Raw genomic sequence first — 27,205 nt, forward strand, 5'->3', positions numbered from 1 at the left:
TTGTTGCAGGCTACAAGATCACCTTCCATGAAGAAGAATGGGACAAGATCCTTTTGATGGTCATGGAACATGGAAACCCTAACCTCACCTGCCAGGAGATTCCACTGCTGTAGTCTGGAGCCCAACAGCTAGACTAGAGCCAATAAACAATTTTAAGCATCATTTTCGTTCTCAATGATCCAGAATTAGTAAAGTTTGACTACATTTATTTCAGAAGCATTTTGGCTGTAGAGCAGTGTTATGGGTATGACCCAATGTCTGCTGAAATCAGTGGATGTCTTTCCGCTGATTTCAATTAACACTGCATCAGGCCCTAAATCCAAAGTTAAATGTTTGAACTATTGATAATACTGATACAACAGAGGCTCGAAGAGTGTACAAAAACAATGAGGAGTCCAGTGGCACCTTAAAGACTAACAGTTTTATTTGGGCATAAGCTTTGTGGGTAAAAACCCCACTTCTTCAGATGCATGGAGTGAAAATTACAGACACAGGCATAAATATACTGGCACATGAAGAGAAGGGAGTTGCCTTACAAGTGGAGAATCAGTGTTGACATGGCCAATTCAGTCAGGGTGGATGTGGTCCACTCCCAATAACTGATGAGGAGGTGTCAATACCAAGAAAGGGAAAATTGCTTTTGTAGTGACCCAGCCATTCCCAGTCCTTAATCAAGCCCAAATTAATGGTATTAAGTTTGCAAATGAATTGTAGCTCTGCAGTTTCTCTTTGAAGTCTATATTTGAAGTTTTTTTTGTTGAAGGATGGCTACTTTTAAATCTGTTACTGAATGTCCAGGCAGATTGAAGTGTTCTCCTATTGGCATTTGTATGTTACCATTCCTGATGTCTGATTTGCATCCATTTATTCTTTTACAGAGACACTGTCTGGTTTGGCCAATGTACATGGCAGAGGGGCATTGCTGGCACATGAAGGCATAGGCACTGACTCTGTGGGTGCTCCGGGGTTGGAGCACCCATGGGGAAAAATTGGTGGGTGCTCTGTACCCACCAGCAGCTCCTTGCCGCACCTCACTCACCTTTGCTCCACGTCCTCCCCTCAGTGTGCTGGCATGTCCTGCTTCTCCCCCCAGACTAACATGGCTATCCCCTGATACTTGGCATCATGCAAAGAGTGTACAGTATCTTGTGAAAGCAAATTAACAATGCTCAGTTTTGTGTTACATATCACATAATAAAGATTATACTGAATAGTAATTAGAAGTAGCTGCACTTTATATATCTGTCACATAACTGTATATTACTTTAAATATGTCTACAGAATCTAATTTTAAACTAGCTATTTTTAGGAGAGTGTAAAATAAAGGCATTAGAGGCTGGTAAATATCAACTTCTTTGTATTCTGATATGTTTTGAAGGTTTTATTTAAAGAAAACAGCTCTTGGTCTCAAAACATTTCTGTTCAGTTTCATCCTGGAACACTTTTTTCAGCTGAGTTGTATACAGCCATGAAAAATAGGGGTTTATAATGGAAATGCATTGTTGTAACAGCACAACCAGATGCCACTGTGATATTTCAACAATTTTTTAATTAAAAGTTCAGAATAAGTAACCTTAATGCCTTCATTGCCATTTTGGTTGTATTTTCTTGAGTCTGAGTTTGGCTGAGCATTTGTTTCCAGTTTCATAAAATTGCAAGCCTAAAGTTGGCAAAAAAACCCCTAAAATATGATAGGTCTCGATTCAACAAGGTACTTAAGCATGTGCCTAATTTTAAGCATGTATGTAGTTCCACTGAAATTCTTGGGACTGCTCTCATGCTTAAAGTTTGGCATATGCGTAAGTACCTTGTAGAATTCAGGGCCATAATTTGCTTGGTTTTGGTTTTGCGCCTATATTTTTGCACCTCTCGGTAGATGTGATATGTTTGTGGCATAAGCATGTGCCTTGTAAGAAATTGTCAGATGTAACATAAAAGTATGTCTATTTGCTCCACAATTTAAACTGGCTTAAATCCATGTATGGTAAAAAGCTCGGAGTTAGGAACACCGTAGGAATGGAAGTTGTTTGTAACTCTGAACAAAACATTATGGTGGTTCTTTCAAAAGTTTACAACTGAAAATTGGCTTAATACAGCTTTGAAATTTTACTATGCAAAAGATAAGTGCTGCTTTTAACCGTCTTAATTTAAATGAAACAAGCCCTGAAACAGTTTCCTTACCTTGTCAATCTTTTTTTAAACTTTCCCTTTTTTTTTAGTTGTTTACGTTTAACACAGTACTGTACATTATTTGTCTTTTTTTTTTCTTTGTCTCTGCCGCCTGATTGCATGAGGCATGTGATTGACCAGTCAGTTCGTAACTCTGGTGTTCATAACTGTGAAGTTCTACAGTATTTTCTAAAGCTGTGAAATTTCCAGATGTATATCTGATGGGAGTATGTTCTCCTTAAAAATGTAATGTTTGCTCAAACATGAAGCTGTCAACATTAATTTCTTGTTATTCAAATGGTAAAAAACTGTTTATTGCAGCCCCTGCATTTTAGTAGTCCCCTTGACTTCATTGGGATTCATCGCATGAGTAAGATAGTATTTGCTGAATGGAGTGACTCTCCTTAGTTCACGCTGAATGGGAATGGTGACTTAATTCCACATGCTGTGAATCTCCAAGAGAAACAAAGGGGCCCATTGTCCTGTCCTCTTTAATATAAATCAGATTTCTGATTATTCATATGATAAAAGTCTGTACATTGATAACATACAATCCTGTATTGGTGAAGAGCTCCCTTTGGCCTTGATGCTGTTAGGCAGTAGTTTTCAACATTTCTTCACTTGCAGACCCCTAAAAAATTTCAAATGGAGGTGCAGACCCACATGGTCAGGCCCTATTTTCCCAGGGACTGAGTTCTACCCACTAATGTTCTCTCCGTTGTGTATTTATTATCGAAAACAGTAATTTGTTTTGTAATTATGCAACCACTGGGGACTGTAAAACCTTCTTCTTGGTTTTCATCAGTTCATTTCTGGTTTGTTAAGGCTCAGTGTATTCTCATACCTCATCTTAAGGAGTATTGTCTCTCCTAGGGTTTTTTTCCTTGCTTATAAAACTTGACATGATACATTTTTAGCTCGCATAATTTGCAACCTATCTTATTCTTGATTGGCAAGAGGAATGACTGACTAGCTGATTTAATAAGTCTTTTCCATCCTTAATGACTATGCTTTCTTTGTGTAGGCCTGGCTTGACAAAAGTAATTGGACATGGCTGAGACCTCATTTCTTGGGAGACAGGATTAGGGAGGTAAATGGATCAGCAGCCTGGAAACACCTTATCTGTACTAGCTAAGATAAGGGCAAGACTCAGGGAATCATTTACAATGGACAAGATAAATGTAAGGAATGTAAAGATGAGGTACTGAGTAGGCCATACATGGACTGTGTGTGGACAGAGCATGCTGTACAGGGATTGGTTCCTATAAAGTAATCAAGCAAGTCCCAAAACGTGTAATTCAATGTATAGTAAATGCAATGTAAATGTGTGTAAAGGAAGAGATTTGCTGTGTAATACTGGATGCGTGGTACGCTTTATGCCCATCCCCTATGCTTGAGTCTGATCAACTCATTATAGCTTTGCTGTATGCCAGATAAAGGAATCTGGATGAGGAGACTGCAGTCAAACTGAGTTCCTTGGCAACAGAGTGAAAGAGGTCTCGGGGGAACCCCATCACTTTGTTTAATGGCATAGTATGTAAATATGAAACTCTATCTAAACCTACCTCTTTTTTTAATCCTATTATATTAATTAAGTTCAACAAAATATTCTCTGTCATACAGAATTAGAGGATAAAATACAAACCATAAAACTTCTGAGATTTTAGTAAGTATTATATAAATCCACATCTCCTATCTAGACACATCAACTGAACTAAGCCATAAAGGTCTTGGAGTAGATGCTGAAACAATTACACTTGGTTTAGTCTAGCTATTTTAAATTGTAAAAAATTTCCAAACTGGAGATAATTGATTTAAAGATTGACAGAATCTTTACCAGACTATAAACATGTCAGTATAAATTTTACTGCAACACCTGGAGTTCCCAGTTGAGTTGTTACTGAGTTTTTTGGTCATATCTCTTGCTAGAATACAGGCACTAAAACACCTTTGGAAGACATTTGAGCCTTTGTTGAACTGCTCACTGCCCATCTGTTGTTCTTCTGTTTTAAAAGAATGGAGGACCATTAAATGACATGATAAATCTGTGGCTTGTCATTTTGCACTGTTATAGGGAAACAAGTAGGTCAGAATGGTTTCAGTTCACCTAAGTTATATCTGTGACACAAAGTAGATATTGTATATGAACGTAAGTGCCTTGGCCATTACATTGGTTCCTTTCTCATCTCTTGGAAAGCCATTGTTTTTGCATGATGAGGTCCTTCAGTAAATCCTGCAGTCTTTTAAAATGTTGTAAGAGCAGCTAGACCAAAACAATCTGCAGCTCCCCCAGTGGGATAATGGTAAAAAAAGAAATAAATTATCTAAACTAAACTCCTTATTCCCCAAATGAAAAGAGGGAAAACTCAATTTACTCTTGACTACACTACTGCAGCTTACTTCAGCCCCTGTTTTATTGGGCTTCCGCTTTTTGAAAAACGAAGCTTTGCATTTGCTTATAGAATCTATTTACCTTTAAAATGAAGACATGAATTTGCACACACTTAGGACGTTGGTAAAAAATTTCCACTGTTGCAATGCAGCTCCACCAGTGTTAGCAATGTTGGGAAGAATATGGCCTGGTCTACACTACGCTGTTAAACCGATTTTAACAGCGTTAAATCGATTTAACGCTCGACCCATCCACACTACACTGCTCTTTATATCAATTTAAAGGGCTCTTTAAATCGATTTCTGTACTCCTACAAAACGAGAGGAGCTAGTGTGGACGCACACAATCGACTTTATAATATCTGTTTTATAAAATCGGTTTAAGCTAATTCGAATTTATCCTGTAGTGTAGACGTAGCCTATATTAGCCCCATTAAATTCAGTGGGATTATTGTCCTTGACTTCAGTGGGGCTAGGATTCACGCCTAGTGCACACAAGTCTTCTGTACCTGTTAGCATTTTTAATACCACATTCTAAACAGCTCAGAGCGGGTCTGATAATACGGTGTATGACAGGGTCAGGCCAGATGGCTACAAGAGAGTGGTTGAAGGTAGATTCATTAGTTCCAGGTTAAGCAGGTTCCTTTTCCCTGGGTAAGGTAACAGGGACTATTCCAGAACACTCAGGAACTTTCTAGAACTAATTAAGGAAGGCAGGCTAATTAGGACACCCGTAGCCAACTGGGAAGTTACTAGAATTAAGGCTGATCAGGACACCTACTATAAAAAGGCTTTCACTCCAGTTAGTGAGGTGTGTGTAAGGAGCTGGGAGTGAGATGATGTGCTGCTGGAGGACTGAGGAGTACAAGTGTTAACAGACATCAAGAGGAAGGTCCTGTGGTGAGAACAAAGAAGGTGTTGGGAGGAGGCCTTGGGGAAGTAGCCCAGGGAGTTGTAGCTGTCATGCAGCTGTTACAGGAGGCACTCTAGACAGCTGCAGTCCACAGGGCCCTGGGCTGGAACCTGGGGTAGAGGGCGGGCCTGGATTCCTCCCAAAAACCTCCCAACTCTTGATTCAACACAGGAAGATCTCTGAGGCTAGCAAAATCTGCCAATAAGCACAGGACCCACCAAGGTAGAGAAGGAACTTTATCACAGGTGTTAAAAATGTAAGCACTTTGTCCACACCAGGGCTCCCACTGTCACTAGCACCAGTGGAATATTTGTATGATGAATTCATATAATAAACAAGGCCATATGTGACAGCTGGAGTTGAATGGCATGTCTGCTCCCAGTGTTGTGACAGCATTTGAAAATTAAAAACATATAAAATGTTGCCTTTGAAATTTGTTAAACAGAAGTGATGTTTGAATTTGAGAAGACTTTGATTTGACTGCCAGTACTGCTGATGGATTGCTAATTGTAACCACGTTAGCCAGGAATGGGCTTGTTTCTGATCTAGATGCACGCGCAATAAGGTCACTTATAGAAACAATTGTTCTGAGTTTCAGAGAAGTAGACCAATCTTTTATTTTACAGTTGGTACATGCTGCAGGACAAGTAGTTAGCACTGACTGCTTTGTTATTCAAAGTTCCAAAATAACAATATAATGGCCCTATAGCTGTGGTGGATTGTCACTCAGTAGTACTATATAGGGCTGCTAGAACTGTTAGACTTTGGAGAAAATGTACCTTGCAGGCAAAATCATGTCAGAACTTTAAAAAATGTCTTTTGTTTAACAGGGTCTGTAGAGAAAAGTTCTCCTTCACATTGGAGACTTATCCAATATGTCTGTATCCTGTGAATCAAATGATATAAAATTAGCATTACATAAGCCCCAAATAATACAATAGGAAGCAGCTGATAGTGCAGCCAGAAGAATACTAACTATACATAAAGGACACTGGTTAGTATAGTTTGTCTATGTATGACATGGGCGGTGGCTAACCTCTGGTAATTGCTGCAGCCCTAGGGCTGGGTTGTGGCAAGGCTCAGAAGCCTAGGCTCAGGCCTCAGCACCAGCTGGCCGGGCCTCCTCCGGACTGCTCTGGGTCCCGGCAGGCCAGCTAGTATTTGAGGCTGTGCTAACGGTTGGCGAGAGTGGGGGAGTTGAAGGGGCAGAGTGGGGACAGGGCCTCGGGCGGAAGCAGGGCTAGCTTCCTCGAACTGGGGGTATGTGCTGCCCATGACGTATGATAAAGTGTTAACAGAACATGCAGGAAACGGATGTCCAGTGACCTCAGTAAATATAAACCATGTGGTGTTTAGAAAGACTTCATATTGTACTGTGCTAAAGCTAGAAGTACAGATTTTATGCCAAACATCTTGTTTTCCCAAATCCTTTCTAACAAAGAGGTAATCATATGCGTTTTATGTATAACTTTGGAATTAATATTGTATGTCTCAAGCTTCTTCTATCACAGAAGAAAACTTATGGGATGAACTAATAGCAGTAATAATGGTACAGTCTTGTCCTTGTCATATTCTAAGTTATCTGCTACCTGCCTTCTTGTTTATTAGGCCCAGCAATGTTTGGAAAAGTTTTGTATATACAGTAAAATGCAAATGGAAAATGATAAATATGGAATAGCATCTCATTATAGGAGGCAGTGTTGAGCAGGAGGCTGAAGTTAGGATACTGGAATTCTATCTTCTGCTCTACTGGTGACTCACTGCATGATGTTGGGTAAATCACTTCACCTTTCTGTGCCTTAAGTAAAGCATGTAAATTTGGTACTTGCCTCAATCTTTTGAGTCTTCATTATTATCTGTATATTTTCAGCAGTGAGATACACATTTTACAGAGGTGTATGAAGATAAGATCTCTTCCTTTTAGAGTTTAAGTAGACAATATACAGACAAGGGAGTAGGACAATTTTAAAACAAAATTAATGTGAGTGCCTGATTCACTCTCTGATTTTTACAGTTTATTTTTTAACACACACACGTTAATTTCTGAAAGTTAACATGTGTGATGCTGTGCCAGGGTTTATAGGTGTCCTTCAGAAAGATGTGTTTTCAAAGTTCACTTATTCTGCTGAGATTTTTGATGACAGTCTGTCAACCACTGTGCATTTCTCTATATTTAAGAAACAAAAACATCTTACTTAAAATTAATTGCCTGAAGATTTGTCATTCTTCATACAATAGCTTGTATATATGAAATTGTTTTGACTATATGGTGTATAACTAGTATAAACTGTAAATTTCCTGTTTCTCCATCCTTGTTACGTGCATCACTGGAGTACATTGTCAGCGCTCACCAAAGGATAAATAATAATGTCTATACACTAACTGGGAAAATTACATATATATTTGGTACACTTCTTCCCCGATATAACACGACCCAATATAACATGAATTTGGATATAACGCGGTAAAGCAGCGCTCTGGGGGAGCCGGGGTGCGCACTCCAGTGGATCAAAGCAAGTTCAATCTAACGCGGTTTCACCTATAACACACAGTAAGATTTTTTTTTTTTTGGCTCCAGAGGACTGTGTTATATCGGGGTAGAGGTGTATATTAAAAATTTTGAAAGATGATGGTTTTATCCTTCCATAGTGTGTTCCAACTCAGCTACTGAAAATTTGAAAGCTGAAATCTTTTGAATGATATTTGCAAATATGAGATCAAAGATGAAATTTTGATCTAGAAGTCCTAAGTAAACTCCAAGCATAAGCTGGTACATGGGCAAGCACTTGTACCTAGCAGAGGTGGCAGATGCTTTACAAATGAATGTAATAAGAAGTATATGCCAGTGCTTCCGTCATCCTGGCCCAGATTTCTAGAATTATGTGGGCACATAACTGCATATATACATGCTCGATTAAAGATCCACCTGGCCCTTTGGCCCCACAAATACTATGACTGTATGGATAACTCTGGTAATTGCAAGCAAATATTATGCACATGCATAATTCTTAACATCTGGATTCTAGTATACCATGAAGGGTCAGATCAACAGAGCAACAAGGAGAGTATATTGGAGGGCACTACCACTCCTCATTTTAAGTCAATTGTCACCTTTCTTTCACCATTTATTTCAGCATTATCACAAATATAGATTGGAAGAAATCCCAAAATAATGTATAAAATCAAGAAAAACAGCCCCCTCAAGTCACAGAAATTAGAAATGGAAAAAAACAGATTCTTCTTCTTACCTGACCCTTCTCCCCCAGGACCAGTGCAAGGCACATCATGAACATATCAGATATCTAACTGATACAACACTTGATTGTAGCTAAGAGGCTAAAAAGTAGGGCTGTCAAGCGATTAAAAAAAGGAATCGCAATTAATCATGCTGTTAATAATAGAATAACTTATTTAAATATTTTTGGATGTTTTCTACATTTACAAATATATTGATTTGAATTACAACACAGAATACAAAGTGTACAGTGCTCATTTTATAGTTTTTTATTACAAATATTTGTACTGTAAAAAACAAAAGAAATAGTATTTTTCAATTCATCTAATACAAGGACTGTAGTGCAATCTCTTTATCATGAAAGTTGAACGTGCAAATGTAGAATTACATACAAAAAAACTGCATTCAAAAATAAAACTGTGAAATTTTAGAGCCTACAAGTCCACTCAGTCCTACTTCTTGTTCAGCCAATTGCTTAGACAAACAAGTTTGCTTACATTTGCAGGAGATGACGTCTACTTGTTTACATCACCTGAAAGTGAGAACAGGTGTTCTCATGGCACTGTTGTACCCGGCGTCACAAGATATTCATGTGCCAGATATGCTAAAGATTCACATGTCCTTTCATGCTTTAGCCATTCCAGGGGACACACACCCATGCTGATTACAGGTTCTGCTCGATGATAATCCAAAGCAATGCGGACCGATGCATGTTCCTTTTCATTATCTGAGTTAGATGCCACAGCAGAAGGTTGTGGGATTTTTTTTTGGTGGTTTGGGTTCCATAGTTTCTGCATTAGAGTGTCGCTCTTTTAAGAATTCTGAAAGCATGCTTCACACCTCATTCCTCTCAGATTTTGGAAGGTACTTCAGATTCTTAAACCTTGGGTAGAGTGCTACAGCAGTCTTTAAAAATCTCACATTGGTACCTTCTTTGTGTTTTGTGAAATTTGTAGTGAAAGTGTTCTTAAAATGAACAACAGATACTGGGTAATCGTCCAAGAGTGCTATAACATGAAATATGTGGCAGAATGCAGGTAAAACAGAGCAGGGGACATACAATTCTCCCCCAAAGAGTTCAGTCACAAATTTAATTAACGCATTTTTTTAATGGGCATCATCTGCATGGAAGCATGTCCTCTGGAAAGGTGGCCAAAGCATGAAGGGGCATATGAATGTTTAGCATATCTGCCATGTAAATACCTTGCAATGCCGGCTACAAAACTGCCATGCAAAAGCCTATTCTCACTTTCTGGTGACATTGTAAATAAGGAGAGGGCAGCATTATCTTTCGTAAATGTAATCAAATTTGACAAGCGATTGGTTGAACAAGAAGCAGGACTGAGTGGACTTGTAGGCTCTGAAATTTTACAGTATTTTTTTTTTTGAGTGCAATTATGTAACAAAAAACTAGATTTGTAAGGTGTATTTTCATGACAGAGATTGCACTACAGTACTTGGATAAGCTGAACTGAAAAATACTATTTTTTACAGTGCAAATATTTATAATAAAAATAACATACACTTTGATTTGAATTACAACACAAAATATAGTATTTATGAAAATGTAGAAACATCCAAAATATTAAATAAATTTCAATTAGTATTCTATTGTTTAACAGTGTGATTAAAACTGAGATTAATTTTTTACATCGCAATTAATTTTTTTGAGTTACTTGTGAGTTAACTGCAATTAATTAATTAAAGTAACTCATTGCATTAATCTCAAACTGTAAAATATTAAGATCAGAAGGGAGCTCTGAATTATTCTGCCAGAGAGCTTGCATGTTGGCTCACAGGACAGACTTGACTATAGTCCATCTACAAGGGTACTACTTAAAGGGAAAACTGTTCTGAATTTTGCTATGGAATGGATGCAAATAGCAATACCTCCACTAAAAAGGCCCCAAATCTGTAAGAAAAAAGTGTGTTGCACCTATGCAAAATCATTCTCTCCTTCCCTGCAAAACCTATGTGAACTCTACACTGTTGGGAATACTTAGGTTTTGCAAGCATGGCTAGCCAGACAAGGGGCACAATCAGAGTTCAGACCACAGCATCACCTGTCAAACCAGCCACAGCATCTCTGGTCTCACTTTATCATATGTAGAGTTATATTTGCCTATGCCACAAAGCTTAATTTACTATTTTTAGTGAAATTCTTTGAAATATCCAGATGAAGAGGCACTGCAGAAATACAAATCGGCACATTGTAACAGCAGTCACTTATTTTAAATGAGTGGCTAACCCTACTCATCAATCACAACACAGATTCTACCATAAGAATTCAATAGCAATCTTCAAACAGGACTATTTAATATAATCACAAATTAAATCTTAAGCAAAGTAAAAACCACCATAAAATGCTCCATGCTCCCTCTATGGTGTTAAAAATAGCACAATATATTTATTCAGGGCCTTAAAAGACAAGTTGTAGTTAAATTTTAAATACATGAATACACTCATTTAAAAAAATAATTGGCCTACAGAATGCTAGACCTGAAGAAGAGCTCTGTGTAGCTCAAAAGCTTGTCTCTTTCACCAACAGCAACTGGTCCAATTAAAGCTAGTACCTCACCTGCCTCCTCTCTCTACACAGGGGTTCTCAAACTGGGGGTCAGGACCCCTCAGGGGGTCGTGAAGTGTCAGCCTCTACCCCAAACCCTGCTTTGCCTCCAGCATCTATAATGGTGTTAAATATATTAAAAAGTGTTTTTAATTTAAAAGGGGGGGGTGTCACACTCACAGGCCTGCTATGTGAAAGGGGCCACTAGTACAAACGTTTGAGGAAACCCTGCTCTACAGAATATTAACTAGACATCTAAACTTTCAGTGCCTTTGCCTGGATCAGCATCTCATTCCCTATTCTGAGCAGTGACTTATTTAAGTAGTGTTAGTTGTTTTTCTTTCAGGCTCTGCTGACCATTACCGAAGTACATCTATTTCTCATCAGCTAGCTCACAATCAATCCAATCTAGCAGCCTTACTCCCACCAGCTGTAATTTTTGTCATGCCTCATAAACTAAGCAGGATTCAGCTAATTCTGTAGGTGGACAGGAGACTCTGGAGTAGACCAATGGGACTCATAGGAGTTTGGTGTTGATTTAGTAACTAATCCTTCTTCTCAATCAGTATTGAAGCAGTGCTCCAGCCAGGACTCAACTGGCTGTTGGAAAGGGGACCTAGCATGAGGACATAAAGTCCCTGCTAGACCGAGTAGTAATTCATACACATGTACAATTTCTACTGGTACTATTTAGGCAAATTACAGGGGCTGTGTTTTGTGCCTTGTCACTGCTGCAGAGCATACTGAAAGGCCTATGCTTAGTGCATTAGAAGAGACCTGGTGCTGGTAACATCTAGATACAGTCTGTCCATGTAATGTACTGTGTTTCCTAGGGCCCTGCTGCTGTGCCCTGGCGTTATTACTATTATTCGTTTCTTGTTTCCACTTCTGCCCACAGTATGCAAAGCCCTGAACAGGCACAAAAGAAGGCATCAGGCATGGTCCCTCCTTTGAAGTGCGGGAGGCTGTGCCTTGCTGAGGCCTCCTCCTGCCCTCTGCTGCGGTGGGTGATGGTCATGGCATTCCTGGCGCTACCTAGGCATTCCTTGTGCTGCATCCTAGTGACACCTGCAGTGTACCCCATTCCCCAATGATGCCCGTGGGGTTCTCCGCCTCGCAGCCCGCGTGCCACCTCCCCACGCCGCAGTGACGCTCCGCGGGTGAGTCGGTCCGACCTGCCTCTGCCCCGAGCTTCCAGCCAGGCTCTCGCTCTCCGCCAGCAACTTCTGCGGCCACTTCGCCCCGCCGCTGATCCGTGCGCGCTGGGCTGGCACAGCCTTGCTCGGGCGCCGAGCGAACGGGGACTCTTTGGCGAGGCGGAGGGAGACGGGACACGCGAGCGCCGGGTTCCAGAGCGTGGAACCCCTCTGTTGCCAGCGGCAGGCTGCGGGGAGCCGGGGTAGAGGTGGCCGCGCCCACCGCTCCTGTTCCCAGGGCAGGGAAAGGTGCGTTCCCCGCGGCCCGGCGCTGGCTGGGGCGCAGTTGGGAGCGCTGAGCCCCCTGGCTCTTTACAGGGAAGGAGCCCGGGGAACCGTAGCGCTGCCTTCTCTGGGTGCTGCGCGGGCAGGGGGCGGCTCTGCTACGCGGAGCCTCCCTCGGTCTGGATGCAAAGTTTTACAAAGGCAGGTTAGAAGAGAGGCTGTGTTTGCTGGGGGAGGGGTAGCTATGTATGTGCAGCGCCGGGTCCTTTGAGACCCAGGTTCTCTTGATAACCCCAGTGTGTTCTCTGCCGGTCTCCCGGAGAGCACCGCACGCCCTCCCCAGGTACCTACCGCTGGAGCACGAGCAGCTGCCTTGGCGCAGGAATCGCAGCTGCTTCGTAATGGACTCGCTGTTTGATAAAGGCACATTCTCGCTGGTACCACGGAAGGGTGGTGGCTTTCCCTCTGTACTGCTATGGCAATGCCAGGGGTTACTGTGGTAGGCTCCGAGCATGTGCCTACGTGATTGCAGGATCAGGGCCTTGGTGATTTATATGTAGGTGGGGAAAGTGCGGAAGTTATTTTAATCTGTCTTCCCCTGCCCCTACCCATTCTCTCCCATGAAAAAAAAAATCTCTGTTCCCTTTAAAAATTCGGTAGCTTGCTAGCTACCAGCTCAGCTAAACACATTTTCCCTTTGTCTTTTTTCTGTGCTTCGCTTTATTATTTGCCAAGTATGTTGACTTGCTGTTTGCCTTGGACTGCTGCTTGGAAACCTTTGTGCAGCTTCTCCCTGCCTCCAGAAATTAATCCCTAGATATTATATGTGGGGGTTTAAAAGCATTCCCAAGAGAGAAGTAAGAGGTTTTTCTGCCTCCCCTAAACTCCTCTTTCCCACCACTGCATGGCACTGGCAGAGGTGACTGCTCACTCCTGGTATACAGCGGCAACGGAATAAGGACTTGTCCTTTTCTACTCTGCAGCCAGAGAACCAAGGTGCTGGTGACTGGGTCATAGGATGGCATTGCAAAAGCAAAAGGAAGATGTGTCTGGAGAGCTGACAGAACCTTTTGCCCAGGATTCAAAGACAAAGATGGTGGAGGAAGAGGAAGAAGCGCTGGTGGAAGTGGAGTTGGAGGCCCTTGGGTCTGAAAGCAGCTTTCAAACTGAAACCCCAGATTTACTTGGGGACGGTGGCCACCCCACACCTGAAGACGAAGACGACAGGCCCTTCTTCTTTGAGAAGAACTTGGAGCAACTTGACACCTCACACACAGTAATGTGTACGTTCTCAATTTCACTAGCTGTGCCAATGGCTGCAGGTAGGTACCAGACGTGACCCCTCCTGTTCCTTTAACCCCTGTGGCTCATCTCCAGACCAAAATGGGATTGGGGAGCAAACTGCAGAAAGGATGTTGGCTCATTTATATCCCTTCAAGCTGTAGTTGTGGGTGGGTCTCCTCGCCCTTGTAATACTATCATGCGGTCTTTATTAATTTTATAGTATTATACAGAAGATGCTCAAGGGAATGGTGATGGGGAGGGACCCTGCATTGCCTTGTACCATTAGATTCAGTTTCAGGCTTAGGTCATAGTGACTGAAAATCTTTGCCATTTGCTAGCTCTTCAGTAGCCAATGTTATTCAAGTCAATGGTCTTAGTCAGTCTTTGCAAAAACACTCATTGTAATTGATTACTGTGTTTATAATCTGACTGGCGTGGCCAAGAGGTGAATGACTATGGGGGTTAAACTCCTTTCCTTTAGCTCTAAATGGGGTCTCCCAGATCAGGACTAAGGCTCATTTGATGTGTCAGTATAGGGTAGCTTGGGCAGCTGCTGCTGTGCTGTACTTTGTCTGTCTATGTATTTATTTTCCAGTGAAGCACCTTTTCAGGCATTCCCAGTTCTGCAAGAATTTATGCATGTGCTAATCTTTATTCATTGTGAGCTGTCCCATTGAACTCCATTGTAATTTAAGGCAAAGGTGGGTTAGGTTCTATATCTAATTTAGGTGTAAATATTTAATAAACCTGCTACCATAGTATCTATGTGCGGATGTTCCCAATCAATATGTTTTTACTATAGTTTTAAAATTTTCTATTGTCTGGAAAATTCTCATTTTTTGTCCTTTGTTTATTTCACAGATCTTGGTCTCCCCTTAAGTGTATATAATGAACATTATTACTTTCAGGATCTTTTCTTGCCTATTCTTCAGCATTACCGATTCTTACACAACTGTTGGAATGACAATATTTAGTTAGGATACAAATTACTTTTTGTTTAATACTGATACTGTTTGTTTTTTCACGCATCATGTGTAATCAGATGAATTTATTATTCATTAAAATAATTCTACAGGATTGTTAGATGCCAGACAGTTCAGCGTTTACAACTAATACGTTCATCAGCACTAAAAACAAGGAAAATATATTTCCAGTGGACTTTTAACAGTTTCCTGTATGCATCTTTCACTGTGAAGGCTAGAGGTTTATGCAAGCAATCATTTGGATTATAGTATGAATATATGTGGGACAAAACCAATATCTGTAAGGGAGATTGTGTCATAGCTTCATCTAGTTACAGGTCATGTGTAACCATTAATTTTGTACGATTTTAAAGTAGAAACTAAGAATTGATACTGGGCTTTACTCAAGAGGTTCTGAACGTTGTTGAACCTGTTAGCAAACCTGGACTGAGTTTGTAGTTTATAATGAAAACTGAACCTAAGCAAAAAACTCACGTGATTAAATTTGATGTTACATGCAACTTAGTGCAACTTACATTATGGGCCTGATGCTGAAGCTGCATGTGGAACTCTTATTGACAGCATTGGGCAGTTCTGTACAAAGAGAGGCTGCAGGATTAGCCGAGATTTTGGGGGTGGGAAGCATTTTCCCTCTCTAACATCCGTTAGTTATAAACCAAGAATAAAAGGGCTGGATTTGCGCTATACATTTTTCTATTGTAGAGAAACTCCAGATGGCTGCATAGAAATGCTAAAGTGAATCTGAACAGCTAATATTGGTTGATATGATATGATTCTATAAACCATATATTCCTCAGCTGATATGAATCAGTTCAGCTTTGTTGAGGTCAGTGGAGCTATGTTGTTTTACGCCGTCTGAAGACCTGATCCAGTAGTCTTAAAACAATATATAGGAGGAGAGAGAGAAACCTGTATTTTAAACTGTGAGGGCAGATCTATAGAAAAAGTTCAAAGGATCAGAAACAACATCATGTTTAAGGAATATTGAAAAAAAATGAGACAGCAGAACTGGGGCTATCAAATGATTTAAAAAAAATAAGAGATTAATCGCACTGTTAAACAATAATACAATACCATTTATTTAAATATTTTTGGATGTTTTCTACATTCTGCACTGTTTTGAATTGTTGAGCAGAACCCATCATCTGCATGGAAGCATGTTTTCTGGAATGGTGGCAAAAGCATGAAGGGGCATGCGAATGTTTAGCGTTTCTGGCACGTAAATACCTTGCAATGCTATCTACAAAAGTGCCATTCGAATGCCTGTTCTCACTTTCAGGTGACATTGTGAATAAGAAGTGGGCAGCATTATCTTCCATAAATGTAAACAAACTTGTTTGTTTTTAATGATTGGTTGAACAAGAAGTAGGACTGAGTGGACTTGTAGGCTCTAAAGTTTTACATTGTTTTGGTTCTGAGTACAGTTATGTAACAAAAAAAACCCTTTTGTAAGTTGCACTTTCGCTATAAAGAGTTTGCACTACAGTTAACTTATATGACGTGAACTGAAAAATACTATTTCTTTTATCTTTTTTTACAGTACAAATATTTGTAATAAAAAATAACAAAGTGAGCACTGTACATTTTGTATTCTGTGTTGTAATTGAAATCAATATATTTGAAAATGTAGAAAAACATCCAAAAATATTTATAATTTCAATTGGTATCCTGTTATTGTTGAACAATGTAATTAAAACCTGTGTTTAATTGTGATTAATCTTTTTAACGGTTAATTTGTTTTGAGTTAATCGCTTGAGTTAACAATGATTAATTGGAAGCCCTAATCAGAACATAGCTCAGCAATGTCCCGTGGAAGGCTACTAACAAACATTTATTCATTGTATCTTGGGTTTTACTATTATTTGTGATATTGTGTTCATTGGAAATTTGGGATGTTTGTCCCGTGAATTGAGCAGGACTAGGCTTAAGTCTAGTAAAGCTCTTTCACCAATAACTACCTATTTGACAAGCACATCTTCTTTTTATCTGTTTTTTCTTTTCTTTATTTAAATAAACCTGAAGTTTTAACTGACAGGGTTTTTTCCCCCCTTTTTTTCTATATTAGCTATAGTATCAAAAATATAATCAATTACTAATCTGGGAGTAGTGTTATTAGAGGCAAATCTAGCCCCTTGGCCTATGGGCAACTTTGCAACAGAACTGGTATGGTTCTGATGTGGAATAGGGGTATCTGGATGTGGCAGGAGTGTACTTCGGAGTCCTGCTTCTTTCATGCAAGCTGTCTGTGTAGCATAGGGTAATAGGTGGTGGGGTGTTGCAGGGCTGTAGGATCTGTTGCTGCGCTGACCTTGACAACATGTGAAACTCTCTAAATCCGTATAAATATTTTTCCTAGGTCCAAAGCATAGGACATTCAATTTAACTGACAAGCAGAGAAAAAAGTCTAACATTGGGAAAGATGCAGCAGCTATTCCAAAAATGCGGCGTTACTACCACATTGAGTACTTCCTTCTACCAGATGATGTTGAGCCTAGGAAACTTGATTTGGTGTTGTTTGGTGTGGTGGCCAAGCTGTTTGCGGAATGTGAATCCAAGGTAAATAGTATGATGTTTATAATTTTGGGAATAACTAGTTTTTATTTACTATGACCTCTATTTGGTGTAAGAGATATTTCTGAAATATTTATGAAGAGTGGCTGTCATACCAGTTTAAAACTGAACAGTCCTGGATGCAGGGGAGCAATGGAGAATGCTTCCAAATGTGATGTAGGTGAGTCATGCTCATACTTTCATTAGCACTACTTGGGCCTTGTCTACGCGCACAAGTTATTTAACTCGACTACTATGGACTTAATTGTATTGAAATAAAAGTGCTTATATCAGTATAGCTTATTCCCCTATAAGACAGGTGAATAAACTACACTGATTTAAGGCATCTTTATAGTGGTATAAATGCTTCTGCACTAGGGGTTGTACTGGAATAACTATTTCAGTAAAGACATCACACCTGTAATTGAAGTATTATGCCACTACAAAATCTGTGTGTAGACAACGTTTGAGATTTGTGCTTTACATTCTTTACAACATATTGAAAGCTTATTCCTTTATAAAAAGACTGCATATATATATATATTTTTTCAAACTGAAAAGTAAATCATCTAATCAACTTGAAATATTTTAAGTGATTTTTCTTACAAAATAGTAGATTCAGTTTCGGAGAAGCTAAATTATATTCCTAGTAGCTTCCTAAAAAATGTCCTGCTATTGTATGTTTTTATAGGTTCAGTCTATACTAATGTAGAAACATTGTAGAATTATTTGAATCAAAGCTCCAAAATGAGTATAGAGATGCACAACTTACAGTACACACAGAATTAATTTGAGACATATTTTAATGAGGATGCATTTGTAACACGTTTTTTGATCCAAAAGCATTTCACAAACTATTGGCTCAATTATGCAGGTTGTTGAGCATCCTCAACTCACAGTAATTTCTGTGAGAGTTGAGGAATATGGGAGAAATAAATAAAATATTTTGAATATAACCTTTGAAAGTGTAATTAATCATTTTATTTCTCCTTCTAATCTCTCAACATGGATGGTTTAATTTGCAGATTTTTTTCAAAGTAAAATAGAGAATGTAGCCATAGTTGGCTGAAAATCTTAACTTCAGAGCTTTGTGTTCAAAAAAGTTCTTTTTTTTTTTTTTTTAAATAATTGAATTGAGAGGAAAATGTGCTTGTTATGATAATAAGACTAGGACATGTATTGTAGCATAAAGGGACCTCAGCCCCCTGTTTATCGTCCCCCTTATCTGTAAAGTGGGTTGTTATCTAAACTAAAAAAAAAAAAAAAAAAGAGAGAGAGAGAGAACTTGGTCCTATTTTTTTCTGCGCTTTTATATTTGCAGTTAGAAACAGACAGTTTTTGGGTTTTTTTGTTGTTAACTGCTGAAATGTTTCTGTTGTTTCTTCTAGGGCATAAACTTGGTTTTCCCTGTCATTATTATTGGGGTTTTTTTCAGAAGGTCAAAAAACTTAGTACTGTAATGTGTATATTCCATGCTTAGAATTCTCTTAAAGCTATAGCACAAAAGTGGTGCTGTAAGACGGAAGAGTGAATTTAGTCCCTCTCTTCTTGTCACGGGGCAAAATTTTCAAAAGTGCTTATGTTACTTAGGCTCCTGAGGCCCCACTCCTCAAAGGTATTTAGGGCCTAACTACCTTTAAGGATCTGGGCCGTAAATCACTTAGGTGCTTTTGAAAATTTTATCCAAGATTAATAATGAAAATAGAACATCTCTCTAGATGACTTTTATAAATTAATAGTGAAAGACTACTATTAAGCAGATTTAGATGTGTATTCTTTAACTACCTTTATCTTGGTTTAAAGGGACTGAACAGAGTTATTTTAAAAGAAATCAATCCCAAAAACAGTTTTAAAATCTAAGACTAGTTTTTTGCCTGAAGGATATGAGAGAGATCAGATCACTGATAAAGGACTTGTCCAACTCACCATATACCAATGACTATAGTGAGTGGAAGTCAAATCTTTCTGGTCTAAGTCTTTCTTAGACAGCCAATGCTCATTAGGATCACTGTCCATTGAGGGACTGGTGTACTCATCCTACCCAAAAAGGTGCTTTTCAAATTATCCCCGAATACCAATGTGAACGGTTTCCAGTTGTGACATTTTCACCAGCTCCTTCAGAACACTTGCTCCTGGAGTGATACTTTGAGTATTGACAGTCCAGTGTTAGCTAACTCACTAGTACACAGCTGTTGCTGTATTACTCCAGTAATTCTGTAGTGAAAATTACGGCCATGCTTCAGGAAGTGCAGAAAGACGTGGGGCAAGAACACTGAGCAACTTCAGTCTTTGACACGGCTCACTGAGCTTCCTTTTGCTTCAGGAGCATGACTTAATAAGGGCCATCTTGGAAAAGTAATTTGAAATTGCTTCCAGGGAAAGGGCATAGTTGAATAATGTGGATGAAAGTCTGTTTGTTGCCCAGAAACCATTTGACAATGAATCCTGCCCTGCCCATGTATCAGTGATCAGCACTGAACAGGGCCTGAAACTTTAGGGTATTAATGTTGATGATCTCCTCGTCCTTTTGATAAACTGGTCTTTTCATATTATCTTTGGTACCTATAGACACAACTGAAGCAGTCTGTATGTATATTGCATGGATTCTCAAGTATGTACTGTCAAAATTGTGGTATATAAACTTCTGCATTTCTTAAAGAGTGCAGCTGAGTGAATTTGTGGTTGCTGATTTTTTTTCTAAATCGTTGATGGTATGTCTGGCAATATATGATACAAATAGATAAATTACATATGCAGTTAAAATGCTCGCGCTCTCTCTCTCTTTGAATAATAGAAAGGTATATTGGCTTGAGAGAGTGCAGTTAAGATATTTTCACTTTGTCATTTCACTTTTCCATTTCTTTTCCTTCTTGTTTTTGCCATCCTCCTCCTTTTTTCTATTTCTGTCAGCCATCGACTGCACAGGTTCAAGCAGAGCACTACAGGCAGAAACGATCGACAACAATAATTTCCTCAGTGAGTGGATATAAAACTGTCAGAGTTTTAGACATGGAGAATTATAGACCCTGGATGTCTTTTTAAATATATTAGTGTTTAATGTGTGACCTGATGCCTCACTCATTGCGTTCCATATAAACCGTGCACTAAACAAGGCAGGAGTATTCATAATCTCAGCCTCCCTCACCATTCAGCCTACCCACTGATTGAAATAGTGGATCTGTCTTAATCTGAGATTAAGAGGGAGAAAGGAGGTGTGGTAATACCTTTTGTTGGACCAACCTCTGTTAGTAGAAGGGATACACTTTCCAGGGCTGCCCGGGGGGGGGCAAGTGGGGCAATTTGCCCAAGGTCCTGGGTTCCGCAGGGGCCCCCACAAGACTCTCTTTCGGGGCCCCTGGAGCGGGGTCCTTCACTTGCTCTGGGGGGCCCGGAAAACTCTCGCGGGTCCTGGGCCCCCGATGCTGCTTCTGCTCCGGGGCTTTGGTGGTAGTTCGGCGGCGGGAGGTCCTTCCGCTCTGGGACCCGCCGCTGAAGTGCCTAGGCCCCCTGAATCCTCTGTGTGGCCCTGACGCTTTCCAGCTTTACAGAGCCCTTCCTCAGGACCTGAAACAAGTGATATTAGGACCCGAGGAAGAGCTTGTTGAAGCTTGAAATCTTCTCTCTTTCACCAACAGAAGTTGGTCCAATAAAAGATGTTACCTCACCTGCTTTGTCTCTCATATCCTAGGACCAGCATGGCTACAGTAACACTGCAAACATACCATGAGTGTTGTATCAGTGTTGGTCCCAGGATATAAGGGAGACAAGGCAGGTGTGGTAATGTCTTTTGCTGGACCAATAAAAGATATTGCCTCACCTATTTTGTTTTTGCCTATGAGATTATTTTTTCAATTAAAAATCCCACACTATTTCTAAATGTCCATCTGTTTGCTGCCAATGATTTGTATATTGTATCTCTTAACAGAAATCATTCTGTACATACAAACATTTTTAAATATTGAAAAATTACAAAATCATGCAAAGGCACATAAATGGAGCAGCCATTATGAACCTGGCATTTTTCAAGTTTCTTACACCTTTTGGTGAGGAACTCCAGCTCCTTTAATGAAATGAAAAGGGCAAAACTTCTTTAGGAGGAAAAACTGAATTTATTTTGGAGAACAGCTGAACTATTTGTAGTGAAATTTTCATGGGAGAAAAAGAATTTGCTCCTTGATTAAAAACGGGTATGCTAAATTTTGACCAAAAAGTTTAATGTATTGGGAAAATTATTCAGAAGAGAAAATGTACCTTTTTAGAGTGGAAAGGTTTGAGTAACAATTTGTGTGGGGCTCAGTCCATATTTAGCCTATTTATAGTTTTAAAGCATCCTTTACATATGTTTCCTATGCAGTCACAGTAGAAATGAGAATACTAGAGAATGTGAGGTGTGAGTGACTGAGGGCTTGGCTACACTTGCGAGTTAGTGCGCAATAAAGGAGCCCCGTGCACACTAGCCCACACCCCATCCACACTGGCAAGGCATGTAGAGCGCTCTGACTCCGCAGCTAGAGCACTCCTGGTACTCCACCTCGGCGACTGGAATAAAGTTTGATGCGCCCCCGCTGGAGCGCTGCGGTGCCAGTGTGAACAGGGTGTTGCATTACTGTGCTGTGATCAGCCTCCGGAAATGTTCCATAATTCCCTTAAGTCAAGTGGTCATTCTAGTCATTGTGTTGAATCACTGCAGGAATGCAGATATGGCCTTTGAAAGCTCTGTTTCTGACAGCTGCCTGCTTATCTGCCCCAAGACAAAGAAACCATTACAGTGGAATGCTGTGTGTGAGAGAGAGAGCTGCTGCTGTCTGAACTTACAAGACAGCATGCTGACATGGTCTCAGCCCCCCCCAAATCCCACACTCTCCCCACGCATACGCACAACACACTCCCTGTCACATTGCAGTCACTTGCATGCTGGGATAGCAGACCATAATGCACCATTCCCAGTGCCGCTGCAAGTGCTGCAAATGTGGCCACGCCAGTGTGCAAGCAGCTGTCAGTGTGGACAGACTGCAGCGCTTTCCCTACTGTGCTCTCCAAAAGCGGGTTTAACTCGCATCACTCTACATCTGCAAGTATAGCCTGCGCTGAGAAAAGTAAGAGACAAAGTGGATGAGGTAATATCTTTCAACTTCTGTTGGTAGAGGGAACAAGCTTTTCAGCTTCACAGAGCAATTCCTCAGGTCTGGAGAAGCAGTGTCACAGCTAAATACAAAATGGAACAGATTATTAAGATTGAGGTTCACACATGCTGTAGGAGACCACTTAAAATGAAGTGGGCACTTAACACCTCTGCAATTCTAGGATAAAGAAGGGTTAGTAGGCTGCAGTGTGTGTTACAAATTGTTGTAATGAGCCATCAAACCAGTGTGTCTGTTAAGTCCATGATTTTAGCCTCCTGCAGAGTTATGAATTTATGTTCCAAGGCTCTATTTTGAAGGTGTTGTGCAGGTTGCTTTTGAAGAGAAGGACTGAGAGGCCAGATATGGAGTGATCACTTTGTGAAATGTGGTCATCCTCAGGTGATAAGGTGTTTTTGTCTCTTTATCATTGTTCTATGTGAGTTCATTTGAAAACATAGTGATTGTGGTTTCACCCACATAGCTGTTGTTGGGGCATTTGATGCACTAGGTGAGGTACACTCTGTGTTGCGATAGGCATGTGTTGGACCCATGGATCTTTACAGGTGTGTTGTGGAGGATATTGATCATCTGAGCAGTGGAGATATGTCTGCAGGTTTTGCATCTGTTCTGGAAAGGTCTGGTGCCTCATTGAATTGGTTTACTTTGGTCTGTGAGGAGCTAGCTTCTGACTGATGAGCTTGGCGAGGCTGAGGAGTTGTTTGAAGGCCAGAAAAGGGGTTTCCTGAAGAAGAGCTCTGTGAAGCTCAAAAACTTGTTCCCACTAACAGTGGTTAGTCCAATGGAAGATACTGCCTGCCCACCTTGTCTTCCTTATATCCTGGGATCAACACTGCAAACAGCAATCAGAAAAATAAGGAAGGCCAGATCCTTGTTTGTGTAGGAAACCTACAGGAAGTGTGTTTCAAGCAGTGTTTTGAAATGGGATGGGGAAAATCAGTGAGATGGAGGGAGCTGTGCAGCAAAAAATCAACCAGTGAAAAAGAAGTGAAGCTTATGTTATGTCATTCTCTTTATACAGTAGGTGATGATATGACAGCTAGAAATACATATCTGATATTTTGTTAGGCCATTTAAGATCCTCTATAAAGGAAGGATTGGGGTTGCTGGAGGAAAGAGAATGCTCAGGAATGATGTCTAGAGGCCATGGCTAATGCACAGAAATGAAATTTGTTCCTGCATCCCTTATTTACCAAAGTAGCCCCAGTGATTTCATTGATTCAAGCTGTCTTGACAAATTAGCTCCCACTTAAATGTCAAATATAAAATCAAATGTCGTCTTTCAAATATGCATCTGAAAAGTTTTGAGGCTTTTTTTGGAAATGGATTTGGGACCAAATCCTGCTTACTCACCTTACTCACGAGCTTAGGCTTATTAACTTTTTCCATGAGTAAAGGTTACAGGCTTTACATTTTCACTTGAATTATGTAATATCTTATTCTTGGATGCAAAAAAGCCGACTTGTATCTTGCTTCTGTTATCTTTTCCTCTGTATTCCCAGCCCTTCTGATTGGCTGTCTGATTTCTTGCCCATTTCTTTAAGATTCAGGTTTTCTTTTCACCTCCTGGCCAAATAACACACAAGTTTTAAAGTCAATTTCATGTTGATAAAAGATGTCAGAGTTACATCCCTGGAAACCAAAGACACATGACATAGTATATTGTAAAATATAGGGTGGATTTTAGCGCATGTGCTTTCATTTCGTGTATATTAAGTCAACATTTAAAAATGTATACTTACAAACTTGTAGTATTTCGTTCAGTCTTCAATATATGTTCTTCCTCTTATTGTCAGTTTAACTTCTGTTCTGATCCCACATCTTTGCAAAATCTATATTTGGTTTGAAATAGCCATTTTGACTTAGTTCAGCAAAATGTTCTGCTGCGACAGCTGACACAGACTCATAATTACATACAAGATCTCTTTAAAAGGTTCTGATAACCCCCAGCATGATCTTAATTTTAATTTACACTTTAAGAACAATTTCATTAGTTTTTAGCACATACCTTTATTAATGTACTTTGTTACCTCTCTCCCAGCTGATGGCCAATTGCTCTCTGAGCGGGAAAAATTATATGGGGTGCTATATCATGCTTTACTCCATTCTCTCTCTATCTAGTGGCTGTATAATCCATGTCCCCTTGCATTAATTAAATGTTTTACTGCTCCCTGTGCACATGTCTGGTGTTTTGTAATACTAAGGCTCTTTAAAAATTCCATTAAAATATGGTCATTAATGGATCCTTTCCCCTCAATAGCTGTAGCTAAATGGCAACAATGTTCATTGTGTGAATCTTTCTTCAGTACTTCTTCTCACATTCGTGAATGTTTTTCAACTCTGTGTTCTTCCTAGGTTGTGAAACCGTGGTTTGAAAATGACCAAATATGGGTGTCCTGGAACCACAGTATTAATATTCATGTTACTAATGAGTTTCTGATAAAACTGAGAGATCACAAAGTAACTCTGACGATATGGGATACCAAGGACAAAGTTTCTGCAAAAGCTAGGTTTAGTAAACCCAGGGTTCCTTTTTCACAGGTAGAGGATTCAGATGCTATTGGTAAGTTAAGTATTAATGTAAATAACCACAGTCCTTATAAAATGTATTGTGAGAAAGGAGGTTTAGCACAAACAAGAAAACAAGGATATTATTTTTAGTTTTAATACAAGATTACAGAATTCATCATATTGCTAACATATCACTTCTGTTTTTCATAACCAACTTGTGTGTGCCCACTGTTTAATAATTTATTAGATGGTTATTTTAGGTTCATATGTGAATCCCATAAGAATTATTGCTATTTGTTCATATTTTAAGAAATCTTGAGGTTTGTCCCCAGCAAATTTAGAGGCAGATCTCTGAAATCTTGCCTAGGTAGAACTGCAGTTTCAGATTTATAATCTGAGTTCTTCTTTTTCTTTCAAATTAGTGATTGGGCCCCTTTTGTACAGGGAGAGAGTACTTCTGTTTCAAAGTTGCACTCATTTCCTTTTTTCATTTTTATTCTAATAATAAAATAGCTGTATTTGCTCAGGAAAGCTCTTCCAGTTCCATGTATTTCAGTGGAATAAAAAATGATGTCCTCATCTCCCCAAATATTTTTTATGTATATATTTCAATTGCTGGCAAGTAGACTGCTCTGTGGATTTTTTTAAAGTGAGCTGTCACTACCAAATAAAATATTTGAACAAATACTGAGAGTTCTGTTGAAATAAAGGATCTGTTAGTAAGAGTCTTTAATGAAGCTTTAGATTCCTATCTGTCAAAGCAATCCGAGCATGTAATTGTCATCTACCAGGAAATAGCAATTGCTGGGAGTGGAAACTCATGTGTTTCACTCAGTGTTTCCTGCTGATTCTTCTGGAGGGCATGAGACTTTGTAGCCAGTCACTTATGCAGCAAGGTGAGGGCAAAAAGGGTGATAGGCCAGAGGTTCCACCTCCCAATTCCATAAAGAATCTATGCCTAGAGGTCAATTTCTTTCATCTGTTCCCATGGCTTCTTGCCTCTCTGGCAGGACTAATCTGAGCCTATGAACCTCAGCAGCCCCCTCAGTATGTTACACAGCACAAAGAGTGAAAACCACTTATGCTAGCTACCTCTGCAGGTTTGGAAGGAACCTTCTGGCCCTGCTTGACTTTTATCTCCAAACCCACAGAGCTGTGCACCCATAAAGCGGGCTCCCTTGGATCATGGGGAGGGGAGAGCATGATGCGGAGGAGACACTTACCCTGTTGTGACCCAAAAGGGAAGCCTGAATAGTAGATAAAATACAACAAAAATAAGGCAAAATGAAGAAGTCTGAATGGAAATTTCTTGTTACCTTTTCCTCCTCCAGGTGGAGTAAAATATACGGTGTTATTGCAAAGAAAACTCTTCGAGGACAATCAGCCAGAACTCAGCTGTGTTAAAATGAAAGGTGTGAAGGTTCCCAGTGCACCAGAGAAACCTGCAATGGGTTTTGCAGCAGGTAAAGTAGTATGAACGCAGGCTGAGTGGGGGCCCTGGGATAAGGAGCCCAGAGAGGGAAATGGGGGCTGGGAACTGGAAGCCAGGGACTGGAAAAACTGGGATTCATATGCAGAGTCCTGAGAGAGAGGCTGCAACTGACTAGGCAAGGAGACTGAAACATGAATGCAGAGCCCGGGGGGAGAGGCTGAAACTGTCTAGGCAAGAATACTAAGGCTGACGTAAGTAGTTGAGGGCTTAGGTGTGGGGACTGAGAGGAGTAACTAGGTGAAAGAGTGGCATGACTGACACAGAAGCTGGACAGGATGCAGGTAGAAGGGATCAGGCAAGGGGAAAAAGGGTCAGAAGGGATGTATACCCACTAGAGCACTTTCCCCTCCAGAACCTGGAGTGGAACACAAGATTCCTAAGTTTCACCATCCATCTACTGCCAGCAAATATCTGTGAAGCCCATTGGCAAAGTGTTTCTGATCCCCCTCTCATGGCTACTTTTGCTACCAGTTACTCTATTAGCTGAAGTGACAAAGGACTGTTATGTGAACCTAAAGGTTCCAACCCTGCGGATGGCTATGTAGGGCT

The 27,205-nt window shown here is 40.1% G+C and overlaps 1 protein-coding gene across 1 annotated transcript in view; it reads left to right on the top strand.

Moving 5' to 3' along the window:
- Positions 1 to 12,625: 12,625 nt before the first annotated feature.
- Positions 12,626 to 27,205, top strand: part of CFAP92 (cilia and flagella associated protein 92 (putative)) — a 77,325-nt gene continuing 62,745 nt past the window's right edge. Inside the window, exons 1-6 of the mRNA XM_032805637.2 lie at positions 12,626 to 12,719; positions 13,679 to 14,017; positions 17,319 to 17,518; positions 20,423 to 20,488; positions 25,009 to 25,216; positions 26,496 to 26,627. Of these exons, the coding sequence (XP_032661528.1) occupies positions 13,714 to 14,017; positions 17,319 to 17,518; positions 20,423 to 20,488; positions 25,009 to 25,216; positions 26,496 to 26,627 (910 nt within the window). The 5' untranslated portion in view covers positions 12,626 to 12,719; positions 13,679 to 13,713. The remainder of the gene's footprint in view (positions 12,720 to 13,678; positions 14,018 to 17,318; positions 17,519 to 20,422; positions 20,489 to 25,008; positions 25,217 to 26,495; positions 26,628 to 27,205) is intronic.

This window comes from Chelonoidis abingdonii, chromosome 17 (assembly GCF_003597395.2).
Source record: "Chelonoidis abingdonii isolate Lonesome George chromosome 17, CheloAbing_2.0, whole genome shotgun sequence".
NCBI classification, from domain to species: Eukaryota; Metazoa; Chordata; order Testudines; family Testudinidae; genus Chelonoidis; species Chelonoidis abingdonii.